This window comes from Hemiscyllium ocellatum, chromosome 5 (assembly GCF_020745735.1).
Source record: "Hemiscyllium ocellatum isolate sHemOce1 chromosome 5, sHemOce1.pat.X.cur, whole genome shotgun sequence".
NCBI classification, from domain to species: Eukaryota; Metazoa; Chordata; class Chondrichthyes; order Orectolobiformes; family Hemiscylliidae; genus Hemiscyllium; species Hemiscyllium ocellatum.
In genome coordinates this window covers 58,789,805-58,807,170 of record NC_083405.1, presented here as the reverse complement: position 1 = coordinate 58,807,170, position 17,366 = coordinate 58,789,805, and the positions used below count along the sequence as shown (strand labels likewise).

Below are 17,366 nucleotides of genomic sequence, written 5' to 3'. Positions count from 1 at the left end.
CAGTGATCATAATTCTGTTAGTTTTAAAGTAGTTATAGAAAAGGATAGGTCTTGTATAAAGATTAAAGTTCATAATTGAAGTAAGGCAGGTTTTGACAGTATAAGACAGGAACTGTCAAAATTTGATTGAAATAATCTGTTCACAGGTAAACAGGCAAGTGGGAGGCTTTCAAAGATAACATGATGAGAGTTTAAAGATAGTATGTTCCTGGTAGAATGAAGGATAAGGCTGGTAAGGAGGGAACAATGGATAAATAAAGATATTGAGGCTCTGGTCGAGAATAAGGTGGAGTCATATATTAGGTATATTTAACTGGCATCAAGTGAATCTCTTGAAGAGTATAAGGCTGCAGGGGCTTTCTTACAGGGGAAATCAGAGGGTCAAAATGGGGACATGAACCTTCACAGATAAGGTTAAGGCTAATCCAAAGAGATTCTACAAATATGTTAAGAGCAAGGAAAACAGGGACCTTAAAGATCAACATGGTTGGCTATGTATGGAACACGGGAGATGGGAAAGATACTAAATGAATAGTTTGAATCGCTTTTTACTGTGGAGAAGAAAATGCAGGCTAGGGAACTGTGGGAAATAAATATTGATGTCTTGAAAACAGTCCACGTTACGGGAGAGGTGGTGCCTCTTAAAAAACGTAAAAGTGGATAAATCTATGGGATCTGATCAAGTGTATCTCAGGATTTTGGAGCAAATTAAGGAAGAAATTGCAGGGCCCCTTGCAGAAATATTTGTATCATCTAGAGCCATGAGTGAGGTGCCGAAGGACTGGAGGGTGGCTAATGTTATGCCTTTATTAAAGAAAGGCTGTAAGGAGAAGCCTCGGAACTATAAACCGGTGAGTCAGACATCAGTGGTGAGCAGTTGTTCGAGGGGATTCTGAGAGATAGGATTTACGTACTTTTGGAGAGGCAAAGACTAATCAGGGATAGTCAACATGGCTTTGTGTGTGGGAAATCGTGCCTCGCATTTTGATTGAGTTTTTTGAGGATGTGACCAAAAAGATGGAGGGCAGAGCATGTAGACATTGTCTACATAAACTTCAGTAAAGCCTTGGATAAGTTTCCGCATGGTAAACTAATTAGTAAAGTTAGATCACACGGAATTTATGGTGACCTTGCCAATTCGATCCAAAATTGGCTAGACAGTAGGAGACATAGGGTGGTGGTGAATGGTGTTTTTTCAGACTGGAGGCCTATGACTAGTGGTGTTCCACAAAGATCTGTGCTGGGCTCACTTTTGTTTTCATTCTTATAAATGATTTGGATGAGAATTTAGGCATGGTTAGCAAGTTTGTGGACAATACCGAAATTTACTTGTATAGTCAATAGTGAAGATGGTTATTTAAGCTTACAAAGGATTTTTGATCAATGGGGCCAGTGGGCAGAGAATTGGCAGATGGAGTTTAATTTGGATAAATGTGAGGCATTGCAGTTTGGTAAAACAAACAAGGGCATCTACAGTTAATGGTAAAGCCCAAGGTAGTGTTGTAGAGCAGAGACCTGGGGATTCATGTGCATAGTTCCTTGAAAGTAGAGTTGTTTGTAGATTGAGTGGTTAAGAAGGCATTTAGATATTTGCCTATTGCTCAAACCATTAAGTATAGGAGTTGGGATGTCATATTGCGGATGTACAGGATGTTGGTAAGGCTACTTTTGGAGTACTGTATACAGTTCTGGTCATCCTGCTAAAGGAAGGGTATTATTGCATTGGAGAGGGTTCAGAAAAGATTTATCAGGATGTTGCCAGGACTGGAGGGTTTGAGTTTTAAGGAGAGACTGGGACTTTTTTCACCGGTGCATCGGAGGTTGAGGGGTGACCTTATAGAGGTTTATAAAATCATGAGGGACATAGATAAGGTGAATAGCAAAGGTCTTTTCCATACGTTGGGAGTGTTTGAAAATCATGGGCATATTTTTAAGGTGAGTGGAGAAAAATTTAAAAGGGACCTGAGGAGCAAACGTTTCACACACAGTGGTTCATATGTGGAATGAACTGCTAGGGAAAGATGTAGATGCAGGTAGTTAGAACATTTAATAGACATTTGGATAGCTATATGAATAGGCAAAGTTTTGAGGGGAAGAGGTCAACTGCAGAGAGCTTGTTTCATTTGGGAAACTTGGTCGGCATGGATGGGTTGGACCGAAAGGTCTGTTTATGTGCTGTTTGACTTTGATTGTACAATACCGGAGGTAGTGTCGCTGCAAAAGAATATGTTGCAGTGCTTCTCTGGCTGTTTAACAGATCTGAATGGAACCAGGTGAGAGTAGTTGCACCCAGCAGGATGACAGGAAAGAAAGGTTAGAAGAAGATGGTAACGCCAGCAATGTGAAAGGCAAGTAAATTCCTCAAATCTCCTCCCCACTCAGTAAATTACAATTTACCATTTAAAATGATAGATAACATAGATTGCTATTTAAGAAAGGAGAAAAGCAGTTTGACTGGATGCTAGCATGAGGGACGCTTCCTGGAAATCAAATATTCTGCTCTCAGGCAAGATATGTAGACTACCTCAAGACCTTGCACTTTTTCTAAAATGCAACCTAAGCACTAACAGAGAGCAATGACCATTACCATTCCTCTCATCAATCTCCTTTTTTACCTTATTTGCAAAACTGTCAATTAATACTGATTTATGTCTGATTTTGCACAGTGGCTGATTTTATGCTCGCTTTTAACTTCGGTGAATGCAAGTGAATTAATTCTTTTTGAAGCTTTGCAGTCATTAGAGTCACCTTGTACTCCAATAACCTAACATGAATTCCATCAGGACTGAGAAACTGATGGTGATGCCTTTACAGGTCACCACAAGACATTTCTCCAGCATTTCTTCATCTTCCATTTGTGATAAAATATGAAGTTAAATGTTCAAAGATTTTAGCATTGTCATTTGGTTGCACGGTAGTTTTGATGAGCTGAGTGTGACAAGCTTCAATAACACTCATTCATACTTTGAACACTCCAAAGTCTCATTATATAATGACAAATGCAAAGGATCCTAATCCACAGTGACAAATGCACTAAAAGTAAAGTCACCATAATTTGACGGGACCATAGGGCTGCACTTTCATTAGGGAGAGAGATGACTGCTGGTGGTTTAACCTGAGGGTCACCATGCCTCTAGTGACAGAGGTTGAGAAGGAGAGTTTTTCATGGTAACCTCAGCCAGTAAAAAAAATTGAATCCTCACTGTTGGCATCATTCTCCATTGCAAACGAACCATCCAGCCAATGAGCCTATGACACTTCCCATCCCAGATTTGCTATAAGTAATAAGATAGACAAGTTATTTGTTCAGAATACAGCTGCAGCACTCTGATAGCAAGCATATGAGAGCAACCCAGGATATATGGTTCTATAAATTGAGAAATGTATTCCTTTAGTTAGTTTTTTTTTATTGGGATGGTTGTGAGTGACTTTATTTAAAATATTAATTGAAAAGAATATTGATTCGACTACTACTTTAGAATTCATGTGAAAACTCCCAGTCCATTATTTTTGGACTTGAAGGGAAGAGTTTTCTCAATGAGATGAAAAGAGTTTTAAAAACTTCCTAAATTGTGGATTCTGATTAAGCAATTTATTGATTGGTATTACAATATGCATTTTAAAATCATTTTTTAAAAATGTTCTGCAGACTGCAATGGACCAGCTACACATGCACTTCACTCAGGCTATCCATAACACAGTCTTCCAGGTTGTACTTGGATACGTGGAATTGTGTGCAGGCAACTCGGACACCAAGTTTCAGAAGCTGCAATATAAAGATCTTTGCACGGTATGAATTTTATTGTTATGTAATGTGACTTTGCTTGGAGAGCAAATTCTCTGTTTATATTTAGCTATTAATGTTACTTTTGAAGGTGACTTCAAGTCTTAGTACAGCAAAATTAATATTTATTGTATCTTCAAATCAATGATATTTAGACCAATACAAATTTCAGTATTTTTAATAGCTTTTTGATAATTTCATCTTTTAATATCGTCACAGAACAACTTGCCATGATAAAATTGCTGTAATGAATATATATAATCAAGTTTGGAAGAAAGTTGTTGATAAGTTGAATTAAGTAATATTAATTTTCCTCAACTCCATTACAGGAAGGATGTGATTGCACTATAGAGTCTAGAGAGAAGATTTACAAGGATATTGCCAGGAATGGAGAATCCAACTATCAGGAGAGATTGGATAGGTTAGGTTTGTTTTCATTGGAAATAGCGTGGCTAAGGGAGATTGCATAAAATTGAAAGGCCCAGGCGGAAAGAACTAATTTCTTTTAGCAGCAAGGTCAGCCATGAAGTGGTATCAATTGAAAAAGAAGTTTTTTTCACCTAGAAGGTTGAGAGAGTTTGGACTTGTCTGCCTCTCAGAATGTTAGAGGCAGAAGTACTAGAAATTCTACTCATTTCCTGAGGATGATGGTATGATCTTAAAGCTGGGAGCTAAATATTCAGGAGTTGCTCAGGATTGTGACTGAGGTCCCATCATCTTTAGCTGCTTCATCAATGACCTTTCCTCCATCATAAGATCAGAAGTAGGCATGTTCGTTGATAGTTGCACAATGTTCAGCACCATTTGCGACTTACTGAAGCACCCGTGACCAAATACAGCAAGCCCTGGACAGTATACAAGTTTGCTCTGACAAATGGCAAGTGCCAGGCAATGACCGTATTAAAGAGAACAGTATCTGACCATCGCCCTTTGTCATTCTATGGCATTACCATCACTGAATTACCCCCTGCTACATCAACATCCTGGGGCTACAATTAATCAAAAATTAAACTGGACTCGCCATGTACATTGTGGCTAAAAGAGCATGTTAGAGGCCAATAATACTGCAGTAACTCACCTCCTGACTCTCCAAAACTTGTTCTTAATCAACAAAGCACAACCCAGAGGTGAGTTGGAAAACTCCCCACTTGCCAGGGTGAGTGTAACTCCAACACCCAAGACCATCCAGGACAAAGCAACCTGCTTAATTTTACCATGTCAACAGCAATTCACCCACCTTCTCCAAGTCAGGTTCCAGTCTGACTAGGAAATATATTGCCACTACTTCAATGTTCCTGGGTCCAAATCCTGGAGCTCCCTCCCACCCTAGTGGATTTATGTGTCTCCTGGTCTTGTATGGAACTGCAGTGGTTCACAAAAACAGCTCACCACCATCTTCTCAAGAGCAACTACAGACAAATAAATACCTGTCCAGCTAATGCTTACATCTCAAAAATGAATGTTTAAAAAAGTGCCTTTCCAAAAAGATGGGCGAGAAGGGAAAAGTGATGAAGGAGCTTTCTCAGTCCAAATCGGCTGATGTAGAATCCATATGGCTGGAGGTTAGAAATAACAAAAGGAACAACGTAGTTGTTGAAGTAGTTTACAGGTCCCCTAATAGCTGTTTTGTCAGACAAAATAAATCCTGAGATAATGAGGGCATGTATAAAGGGCACTATGTTAACAATCGTTAACTTTAATCATCGTGTAGCTTGGGAAAATCAATTTGCCAAAGGTGACCATGAGGAGAATTCATAGAGCTTTGTCGGGACTGTTTCTGAGAGAAATATGTTGTGGTCCATCCAGAATTCGCACTGTTTTGGATCTTATAATGCATATTGAGACAAGATTAATAGATGATCTCAAAGTAAAAGATCCTCTAAGGATCATTGATCATAATAAGATATAATTTAACTTTCAGTTTGATTGTGAGACACCTGGGTCAGAGTTAACTGTGCTCCATTGATTTCAGGGTAATGACAAAGGAATGAAGGCAGAGTTGGCTGAAGTGTACTGTGAAAGGGTTTAGCAGCAATGATGGTTGAGGGATAATGGCTTTCTAGGAAAATAGTTCTTACCTGTCGACAAAGATATATCCCAGTGAGGCATCCATAAAGGGAATAGCACAACTATGGTTAACCAAGGAAGTTAAAGATAGTATCAGGTCGAAAGGAAAACCATGTGAAATTTCAGGGATTAGTAGTAAACCAGAATATTAGCATAGTTTTGAAATACAACATAAGATTAAGAAAAAGAGGGAGAAAATAACCTTAGGGGAGAAGCTAGCAAGTAATATAAAACCAGACAGTAAAACTTGCTTTAACTATATGAAAAGGAATAATGGGGCCAAAGTGAACATTGGCTCCTTAGAGAATGAGGCTTGAGAAATAATATGGCTGAACCATGAACTGACAGGTGAGTTAGATTAGTACTTTACAGTACCGAACTTCAATAATGTTGCAAAAATACTGAATAATTTAAGGGGCTATAGATGGCTAAAACAGTTTTTTTCCTCCCCAGTGATCGTTAGTACGAGGGAAACTAATGGGGCTAACGATCGTTAGATTTCCTGCACTTGATGAGTTGGATTCAAGGATGTTAAAGCAAGTAGATACAGAGATAGATGCACTAATCTTCCAAGAATCCTTTGTTTTCTTGGAAAAGTCCCAGAGGATTTGAAAACACCTTATATAACACCCTTAATTTGGAGAAAAGCAGAGAGACAAAAAACACTATTAGCCAATGAGCTTAACATTTGTTTTTCATGTGACTTTAGGTTCTATTGTTTAAGATGCAATAGAGCATTTAGAAGTATTGAATATTATCAAGCAGAGTCAACATGGCATAACGAAGGGGAATTTAGGCTGACAAATGTATTCCTATTCTTTTGAGGTAGTAACAATCAGAATTGTTAAAGCAGAACCAGTGGATGTAATATGCTTGGATTTCCAAAAGGCATTCAATCATGTGCTACGTCATTAGCTAAGAACTCGTGGTGTTGAGACTAGTGTATTAGCTTAGGTAGAGGTTTGGGGAATGGATACAAGACAGAATTGGCAGAAAAGGGCAGTTCCAGAATGATGACCAGTAACTGGTAAAGTGTCACAGGAATGAGTGTTGGGAAGAGAGTAATTTGCAATTGATATGCATGACTTGGATGAGGAAAATGAATATGAGATTGCTAAGTCTGTGGATGACACAAAAATAAATAGAAAGATAAGTAATGAGGATGAAACAGAGTGTTTAGTGACCTTTAGACAGGTTAAGTGAGTGAGTGAAACTTGGCAAATGGAATATAATGTGGGAATTATGAGGTATGCAATTTGGCAACAAGATTAAAAGAACTGAATATTATTTAAATGGAGAAAGACTGCAGAAAGTGAGGGATTTGCAGGTTCAGTGAGTAATAGGGAAGGCAAATCCACTGTTGGCCTTGATTTAATGGAGTCTAAAATAGGGAGGTCTCATTAAAACTAAACGTGGCACTAGCCAAATCACATGTGGAATACAATACACTTTTGTTTCCCTTCTCAAGCGAAAAATATACTTGCGTTGGAGGTGCTCCAGAGAAGGTTGACGTGACTTTGTCAGGTATGGAGGGAATTTCTTATGAGGAGAAATTAAGTTGTTCTTGAACTCATTGGCATTTCACAGCATGAGAGAAGACTTTATTGAAAAATATAGGATTCTAAGGGGCTGGACAGGTAGTTTCATAGAGGTTATTACATTTTGTGGGGAATCGAGGACTGGAGAGCATAATCTCAGAGTAAGGGGTCACCCAGTTAGGAGAGCGATTAGGTTTTTCCCTGACAGTGGACAATTTGTGAAATTCTTTACTGTAGAATGCTGAAGGATCGAGTTGTTTGGTATATTCATGGTTGAGCTCGACAAATTTGTATTCAGTGAGGGAATCTAGGGTTATGGAGTAAAGGCTGGACAGCGGAATGAGGACTTTGAGATCAGTCTTGACTTCAGAATGGTAGAGCAGACTCAACGGGCCAAATGGCGTACTTCTGCATCTACTTCATGTGGTCTTTTAAATACTATTGAAACATGGACTTGAAGTATTGTAATGTCCAATGCTATGGTTTAAATAAGATTAGGCTGGATAATTATTTTCTGGTGCTGAGGGGGTGAAGTGCATGACCTTCTTTTGGGCCTTATAAAATTATAAGTTTTGCAGTGTTTCAAATTCATATTTATCAGGTTGTAGGCTATTACAAAGAGTAGCTAAGCAGCTAAGTTAGATCATGTCGGTTTTTCAGCATAAGCACATCTTCAGAATAATCACAGTTTTTTCTTAAGTTCATATACTCATTGAACTGACCTTACAATAAAAATATTGCCAATTAAAATATTGTACATTTGAAAATAAATTGAGGAAGGTTTGAAATGTGGACCGATTGTTCTCTTTCCCATTCAAGCCTACATTCAGTGCCAATGCTAAAAATGCCAGAGACATTTAGTTAGGCTGTTGTGTTCATTTTTCATTCATTCCCAAGAAATGTAAAGTAGGTGATAGTTGGTATTGGCAAGGAGTTGGTTTTAAATGGCAGGTGATTAAAGTGTGTGTGTGTTACTTTGTGTGCTGTCTGATTATGCTGCTACTAATAGTTGCCAATAACAATGCATACCCAGGTTAATAATAACAGTTTGAAAAGTTTGATTTGAAATCCTTTTTCATCATGTTTCAGGTTCACAGCATGTTTTTTGGCATCATATCATATTTGTATTAAGGCCTATCAGGGCTTAATTCTATTATACATCTAACTACAAATAATTTGTCTCACTAGCATAAATTGTAGTTATGATATTTTGATTGTATGAACAAGAGTGTCTGTCTGTTTTGGCATTGAGTTCAGGTCTAAATAAACTTACTGAATTTTATTGAATAAATTATATGAATTTGACACCCTGCGGCGTTGCTCATGAAGAAAGGACAAACTAGGCGTGAAAACATTGTGGTTAGAAAGTCTCGTTGAAATGGAAGGATGAGAAACATTTTTGACTTGGAAGAAAGGAGAGGAGTATTAAATTTGGTGTAGGAGTTATTTTTACTGTGCATGGGACGAAAGTGTCACCAGCAGCATTAGTCACTCAACTTTAATCCCTTTACTAGGAGCATAAGAGATGCTTGCTTTTGGGGCTCAGAAAGTTTATGTTGCAAAATGGAATATGTTTGGACTTGCCCTTTGATTTGCGTTTTTATATTACTGAACAAATTGCACCAATTATGCTCACCCAATTTATTCCTTCACATTTATTGTTTCATTTCACTCAATAACATTGAAGAAAAGTATATCACTAACATATTCTTTCCTCGGGTTAACCTGAGGAAAGAATAAACTGTAAAGATGTGTTTTCTTAGGTATGGTCACCACATCTTTTCCACTAGTTGACTAACATGCTAATTGCATGTATGGTTCAATGATTAATTTGTATTGAATTTTTCACACTGTAAAATGGGTATTCCATGCATGTTCAAAACAAAGTTGGACAAGTTATTGACATCAGTATCAACTCTGAACTGTATAATATGGAGTAACATATTTTCCATTTCACAGTGATGCATTAGCTATCTATTATCTAGGATGATCTAGAAATAGATATTGTAAAAAATACTTTAATATTCTTATTAGAACAGCTAAGCCAACCTCTTCATAAATATATTAGTGGAATTTGAAGAATTATTGTGTGGTGTAAGTTACTCAGTTGGCTGAATTGTCACATTGCTTATGTGGATTTGAATCCTTCAATGTATTGGAAATTGGCGTTGAGTGAAAGAACACTAGAATATGAGTTAGTTTAAGGTAGGATTGATGAGCACAATTTAGTTGGCTTCCCTGCAAAAATCGCATTTGTAAATTATTCTAAGTGTACATTTTAATAATTAAATATAGAGGTGAAGTTGTTCATCTACAACATATTGTAATAAAAACATTAACTGATTCTGTATTTGATAACATAAACACTTGAATTCAGTTGATTTACAGCCATGACTACAAACTGCCAAACTTTGAAAGGGTATCACTCAAAGCATTTTCCACAAGGTGGCTTACAACCCAGAATAGAATAATGTTTTGTGTTAAGGAAACTTTAGCTATGGGAGAAGTTGGAATTCAGCATCTACTGCTTCCTTAGAGGCATAGTTCCAAATGCAAATCAGGTGATCTTAGTTTGAGAGGCCAGGATGGGTGGTCTGAAAAAGGAAAATTCAAGGAAAAGAAAAATAGCAGTACATGACAGGCTTGAAAGAAATTAATTTACATTGTTGATGTGTGCCCCAAAAAAAAAGGAGCTTATTCCCTTTCCCAATGTAGCTTCAAATTCAGAAGAGATATTGAGAGATACTTGAGTGCTGTCGATATTTTTTAAGAATGCCAGCAATGTTAAATGTTAACCCTCATACTTAATGTTACTGTTTCCCTTCTCTGTGAATACCTTTCTCCAGTAAGGTTTTGGATTATTGTCCATTATTCAGGTTTTCTTGAAACCTCAGCTGAGTGATTACTGGATGTTTTGAGGGTACTGGAATTTCTACAAAGACCAAAATTAGTTGACAAGTATGCAGTTTGGTTTCCAAAGCAATATGTTCTTTTGAAAAAAAAAGGCTTTAACCTTTTAGCACGTGGGTTGATTCAGTAGAAAACAAGTCAGGTGTTGAAGAGCGTGGGAGGACCTCTGTATTTTTTTTAATATACATTGTTGGCATGTGAGCATCGCTAGCTAGGTCAGCACTTACCTGCCCATCCCTCATTGCCCAGAGGGTGTTGAAATGCAGCATCAGACATGACATTTTGAGGACTGTGCACATTGTAGAAGTTTGAGATAACTGGAGACGTGGTCTCTTCTTGATGTGACAATGTCTGAAGCTGAAAGTTATTTCACCTTCAGTCAGTCAATTCAATCCATTATTGAAGACCAATGACCAAGTGATATCATTTTCTTAAGCACGATTTTTCAACACGATTCACCTGAAACTGGTGTGACTGGTGCAAAAGCTCTCAGCATTTTAAGCACATGTTTTGTTTGTCCAACTTGGGTTTTTGTGGAGTTTACATGTATTTTTCAATTGTTCTGAAAATCAGTTCCATTGACATAACTAGAAATGCATCACAATAATGTTCTTATGCCAATTTTGAATCCGCTTGTCACTAAGGCAAGGCTTGATTATTTGCCAAGAGTGAACTTTGGTCTTTGTCAATGCTAAGTTTAAATTGCACCAATGATATTTTAAATTACAACCTGAGACTGTGGATTACTTCATCTTGTATAACCTAATCAAAGGATGAAGCCTTTTAAATACTTGGCACAAAATGGCCAGTTTGTCACAGTTAGTATCTGGAAAGGATATCTTGACCACTTTCAAAGCCAAAGACTTACTGGAGTACCACAACTTCTAAGTCATACACTAATAAGACTCCGTCGAAATCCCAGAATTTTTTTCCAGCAGCATTGTGAGTATGCCTTCAGTTCATGGACTGAGCAGACAAAGAAGCTACTTCATCACAATACTGGTCTTGCCAGAATTTACATATCATGAGAGTTCATTTCTCTTACAAAATGAACTTATTTATTCTAATTATGCAACTTATGTGGATCTTTATTGGAGATTTAAGTAATTCTCAACTAATCCAAATAACATGAATATTCAGTCTTATTCTAAAAAGGAAGCATTTGCTAAGCTATTTTCCATGTGGATTGCCTGATGAGAACCAAGTTGTGGAGCCCCTTAGAATCTCAGCACTATTGAATAGAGATAAGTTTGTTCTCATTGTTGGACAAGTGCTAATTAGGTCTGAGATTGATAAATTTAAAAAGGTCATCCAATTAATTTTTTTTTTCAAAATTATTTTTCTAATCAACCTGTTCAGAGCTGTTATTATACACCTCTGAAGCAGGTGGGATATGAACCTGGACCTCTTGGTCCAGGGATAGGGTTACTACCTTTGCGCTACAAGAGACCTCCCCAAACTCTGCCTTGACAGTGAAGGAAAATGCTGGCTGGACAAAAACATCCATAGCTTCGCCTGATCCAAGATGGAGCATGGGAATTAATGGTGACCATAAAGCTGCTCTTTTTTTTAAACTTATTGTCATTTCCTCATTCTTGGAGCAATAATTACTGTTTTACAAGCTGTAGCATTATTTTGGAACTTTGAACAAAAAGAGATCAAAACAATGGCACTTCAAAAAAGGAGGAAGAGAGAGAAAGCAGGTATAATATTGGAGGTGGGGAAAACTGTGTGGGGAGATCACAGCACGGGAACAACCAAGTGATTTTTTGTTTCAGTGTAACTTTTTTTGTAAATCTACAATAGTGACTTGAGTCGAATTTTTTGATTGTTTTATTGAGATCTGTCTCTTTATTAAACTAAAAATATAAAATGTAGGTACTAAGTTATCCTGAGGCAGCACTTTCAGAGCAATAAGAATGTACTATTTTCTGGGTTTATCAATTAAGGTGCAAAGATGGCCTTTAGTAGAGTGAGGTGCTCTTCCTGTTGGATGTGGGATATTAAGGAGAATTTCCATATTCTTAATGATTACATGTGCAGGAAGCGTGTTTGGTTGTGAATCATCTTTGATCACATGGATCGATTGGGCCAGCAATTAGAGGTAATAAGGAATTTACAGGGGCTGCGGAGTGTGATGGATGGCACTTTCAGGAAGTAGAAAACTATAGATACAGTCGGGTAGATGGGTTACCTTGAGGAAAGGTAGGAGAGGTTGGCAGGCAGTGCAGGAGTCTCCTGTGGCTGTCCACATCTCAATTGAGTATGCTGTTTTGGAAAATATAGGGGGTGATGGACTCCCAGGAGAATATAGCGCTGACTACCAGGATTCTGGTACTGAGACTGGCTCTAATGTAAGGAGGGATGCGTCAGGTTCCAAGTGATCGATTGTGATAGGGTAGTCTCTAGTCAGAGCCACAGACAGACCTTTACGCGGCTGACAGCAAGACGCCAGAATGATGTGTTTTCTCCCTGGTGTCAGGATCAAGGATATCTTGGAGAAGGTGCAGAATATTCTCAAAGGGGAGAAGGACCAGCAGGAGATACCTGCTCACTTTGGAACAAACAACATAGGAAGAGAAAAGAACAAGGCTCTGAGAAGAGGAAGTTGGGTAGGAATTTAAAAAGTGTGTACAAGAACATTTTCTGATTAAGTATGTGGGTGTACCTACTAGAGAAGGAGAAAACTTGGCCTAGGTAAATGACAAACACAAGAAGACCCAGAACTGATCTCTGTGGAACACCACTGGGCCACAGACCTTTAGTCTGAAAAGCAAACCACCTCTGTCACTCTGTCTCCTGACATAATGGCAAGAGACAGAATAATGGTGGAGGGTTGTGCAGAAGTGGTTCACTTTTTGTAGGCACCCAAAGATTCCAGGTGTTGATATTGTTTTCAGTTTATATTGTTCAAGACTCAGGTGCATGTGTGAGAGCTGATGGAAAGCTGTTCATGTCAACCTTGCAACAGTGAATAAAAATGCCTGACCCCTCCATCTCAGAGACTTAAATCTGGTATGTTAGGTAGTTCCTAGAGGGCTAACACAACCCTGTCTTTCAGTTTGAAATAACTAAATTTGAAATATTAAGTGAAGGTGAATGCTAGTAAATTGTGTGTAATAATGTGGCAAAATTGGAAAAAGGTTAGAATTTGTTTTCACTGCAAAAACTGTTGATGCACTTTACTGTCTCAGTAAAGATTAATTTGTTTTCCCAAAAAATGTGAGATTCAGATGAAGCATCATGGTAGAGTTCAGAAGTTAGCATTCAATTATGATCCCTACATAATGCCTTCACTTATCAAGATATTAGACAGTAGATAGTATCCTCAGGGGTATCTCTCTACTGACTATCTCACCCCCTCCACTGCCTCAGCATTGTTGACTGCTCATCCAAATTCCAGGCTTGGATAAGTCACAATTTCCTGCAGTTAATCTAGGGAAGACTGAAGACATTGTCTTCACTCCCTCTGCAATGTGTGCCTTCTATAAGAGACAAGTCCTGAAAAATGCAGCGGGTTCTGGTAACACCTGTGGAGAGAAAAAACAAGTTAATGTCTCAAGTCCAGTGAGCCTTTGTGAGATATTCACTTGCCACTGATTTCATTCTTTTCCCTGTTTGCTATCTGTTACCAAGCTGAGTTGAACTTCCAACCTGTATCTCACTTCATCACATTGAATAGAATAGAATCGCCTTTATTGTCACATGCACTTGAGTGCAGTGAAAGGTGTATAATGTCGTCTCTTGGTGCCATCTTAGGTACAGATACTTTAAGTGTTGTTACTGAATTAAAGATTAGTGTAAGAATAGAGTTTAACAAATCCAGAATGATAATAAAAATTATCTTTTAAAGTACTCAAGTTATAGTCCTTTTCCCTTGAGTCTGTGCCCAATGGGCTCCAGAACATGAGACCTCACTGCCTTCGTGTGCTGGCCTCTGTCCTGAACTCGCTTCCAGAGCTAGTCCACCCGGCTGGCCTGTGCTCACTCTGCTTTCTCTGTGGGCTCTGGCTGCAACTCGTTTGTAGGACTCGACCCATGCTCGCTCTGTTCTCTCTGAGGGATCCGGCCACAGCTTGCTTTTGGGACTTGGCCCACGCTCTCTCTGCAATCTCCAGCCACAACACACTTCCAGGAATTGGCCCCACTCGCTCTGTTTTCTCTGCAGGCTCTGACTGCGGCACACTTTCGGGATTCGACAAATGCTCGCTCTGCTCCATTTCCCATTCTGTCCAGGTAGGATAGTTTAAGAAGCAGCAAAGAGGGAAAGTAGAAATAAAAAAGGAAAAGGAACTGGCGAGCCGAGGTGCTCCAGCTGGAGCGTCCACCATTGCATCAGTTAGCTGCTGCTGACTGCTCTTCAGCACCCCGGCCCCTCAGCCTCCCCAATCAATCAACGCAGGCTTTTGTTATCTCCAGCCTTGACCATACCATTTCGCTGTTCACTTGGATGAACTTCCATCTTCCATAAACTTGAGCCCATATGGAATAATGTGGCTTATGTTTGAACACACACACACACACACACACACACACACACACACACAATACCACTCAACCATTATTTGGGTCTTTGATTATATTACCTTGCTCCTAGTATACTGAAACCTCAATATTCAAAATCCCTATCCTTCTGCAGACATTCTTTCATTGGCCCTGCTTCCTTTATCTTGGTAACTTCTTACAGCCTTACAAGATCTATGCTCCTTTCAACTATGGTCTTGAGTGCATTCCCTTTTGCATTGGAATAGGTGAATCCAGATCCTAAATGATAGGATTAACTTTTTAAAACTTTGTCCCTTGATCTCACTCTCTTCCTTTAAGGCATCCAAAAGGCTTAGATCTTTGCTTTAAGTCACCTACCTTAGTCTCTCGTTTGCTGTCTGTTTTGTTTTTCTAATATTCCTATGAAGCACACTTTATCTGTTCATATTGCCTTAACTTTTCTGCGCTCAAGTTATTTCTTTCTTCAATTCCAAATCAAGCATGTCACTACTATTTTGATTTCCTGTACCTCATTCAGTCTTCGACTGAAAGTTATGAAAAACCCTTCTCTATCCAGTTGAGTTTATGTGGTCTTGCAGCTTGTCAATATTGTAACACATAAGCACCAGATGTCCTGGTTGCATTTGATCCTGTCTGGGGCTATGGGCAGGTCTTTGTTGTGAGGCTTATAATTGTCACTTAGTACTGAATATCTGGGAGTGACATGATTAGAAATATTAAGTATGATGCCTTTAATTCTAGAGAAATTATGTTTCAGTCCAGTTGTAAGTGCTGGAGTAAAAACCTCCATATTCTATTGTGGCGGATTGGCATATTAAGAAAAACAATGACCTTGAGCAGAAAGGTGGGGAGGGAAGCAGTTGTCACTAAATATATGCCTGGCAGCTAAATATGATGCCATGTTGAAATCTTATACATTCGTAATACCCAACTAATTCTGTGAGATGTTTCTCAATTCTTGTTTCCATCAGCATATTACTCCTGACAGCTACATCCCATGCCTGTCTGACCTCTGCAAAGCTCTGTGGGAAGTCATGCTAAGCTACTATCGCACCATGTCGTGGCATGATGAACATGACAGTGAAGAGTCTGCCCCAGCTGCTGGTAGGAAATGAAGCAACAAATACATAGGTTTATAATGTAACACATCAAACAAGCTCACTTTGATCAGCTGTTTTAAGTTTTGAATTGTTACATCAACAGAACATTGTGAGTAATGTTTCATTTGAAGTGATATATCACAAAAGTCCATGAAATCTTATGAGCAGAGATTTCCTGACACTCCGATATTGTTACCAAAATTCAAGTTGTTAAACTGACTGAGCAAGGCAATTTCCAATTGTGTTTTGGAAAAGTACAAGAAAAACAGCAAAGAAAACATTGAAATGTCTTTCTCAATGCTACGTTTCCTTGTTTGGCAGGAAACTGGAGCACTCAGTGAATAGAGAGGCAGGTGATGTTCACCCAAGTTCTCGGAATTGTATGTATGTAGTTGTCAGGATGCACAAAATTTCTTAATCTATTTTAGTCAGCAGCTTCACAATCTGGAAAACAGATGTTTCAGCGTATGACTTGAGGTATAGCATTTGTGATAAATACATTAAAAATGCAAAATCTGTTTAACTTTCCTCAATGAACAATTATATTGTTTAGTAAAAGCCATATGGCAAAATGATAAAAGATTGCAATGGTAACTTTCATCCTACAAATATTGACCTCCAATGCCACTTGCTTATTCCTAAAGTAGCCTCTACAAACAAGTGATGGCATGCTTGTTAATTTTCATACATAAAGATTAATTTTTCTAAAAATCATACACTTAAGATTGTTGTTTTATGGTCTTTAATCCTTTATAACAATACAAGATGATGAATGGTTGAAAATGACATTGATTTGGTGTTTACTACTTAACATTTTAATGATAGCTTTCCTAAGTTCAATGCCAAGTGTGAATAGATTCTGACACTTCAATTCGGAGGGAATGCTGTTGAGATTGAAGTGTTGTCTTTCAGATCTAAAAGATCCTGTTTTGATATTTTAAGATGGTCAGGGATAATTCTCCCATTATCTAATATTACAACCTCAATCGTCATTGCTAAAACAGATTGGTGCAGACTTTCAAATTACTGTTTGAGCGAGTCTGAGTAAATGCAATCTCTTTAAGACTGCCTAGTTATCTGTCAGTCATTTATCCTGCCAGATTTCTGAAGTTAGCCTGTGCCAGCTTTCAGAGAAAATGGGCAAAATCAGCTCAGTGCAAGAGCAGTGCTGCCGAGACATGTCTGTTTTTATGACATTGTATTTTTGGAATTTTTTTATGGATCCCAAAACCACTTTTGCAGCTCCTGAGGAAAAGTATGTATGTAATGTAAGAAAGAGCGACAGGGTGGCAGATGGGTGAGGGAGTTGGATGTTGTTAAATTGGTGAGGGCTCAGGATAGATCATGTCAGGGTGGTGAAGAGTATGGGGTGATGTGGGGTGAGATGTTGGGTCTGGGATAGCTGTTGTATAGTCGAGCATGATCACATCGGATGGGATGTGGCGTCGTTGGACCAGTTGT

The 17,366-nt window shown here is 38.5% G+C and overlaps 1 protein-coding gene across 1 annotated transcript in view; it reads left to right on the top strand.

Annotated features, from left to right (window-relative positions):
• Nucleotides 1-17,366, top strand: part of vps50 (VPS50 EARP/GARPII complex subunit) — a 192,079-nt gene that overhangs the window by 91,958 nt on the left and 82,755 nt on the right. Inside the window, exons 12-13 of the mRNA XM_060824779.1 lie at nt 3,650-3,790; nt 15,777-15,909. Coding sequence (XP_060680762.1) covers nt 3,650-3,790; nt 15,777-15,909 — 274 coding nt within the window. The remainder of the gene's footprint in view (nt 1-3,649; nt 3,791-15,776; nt 15,910-17,366) is intronic.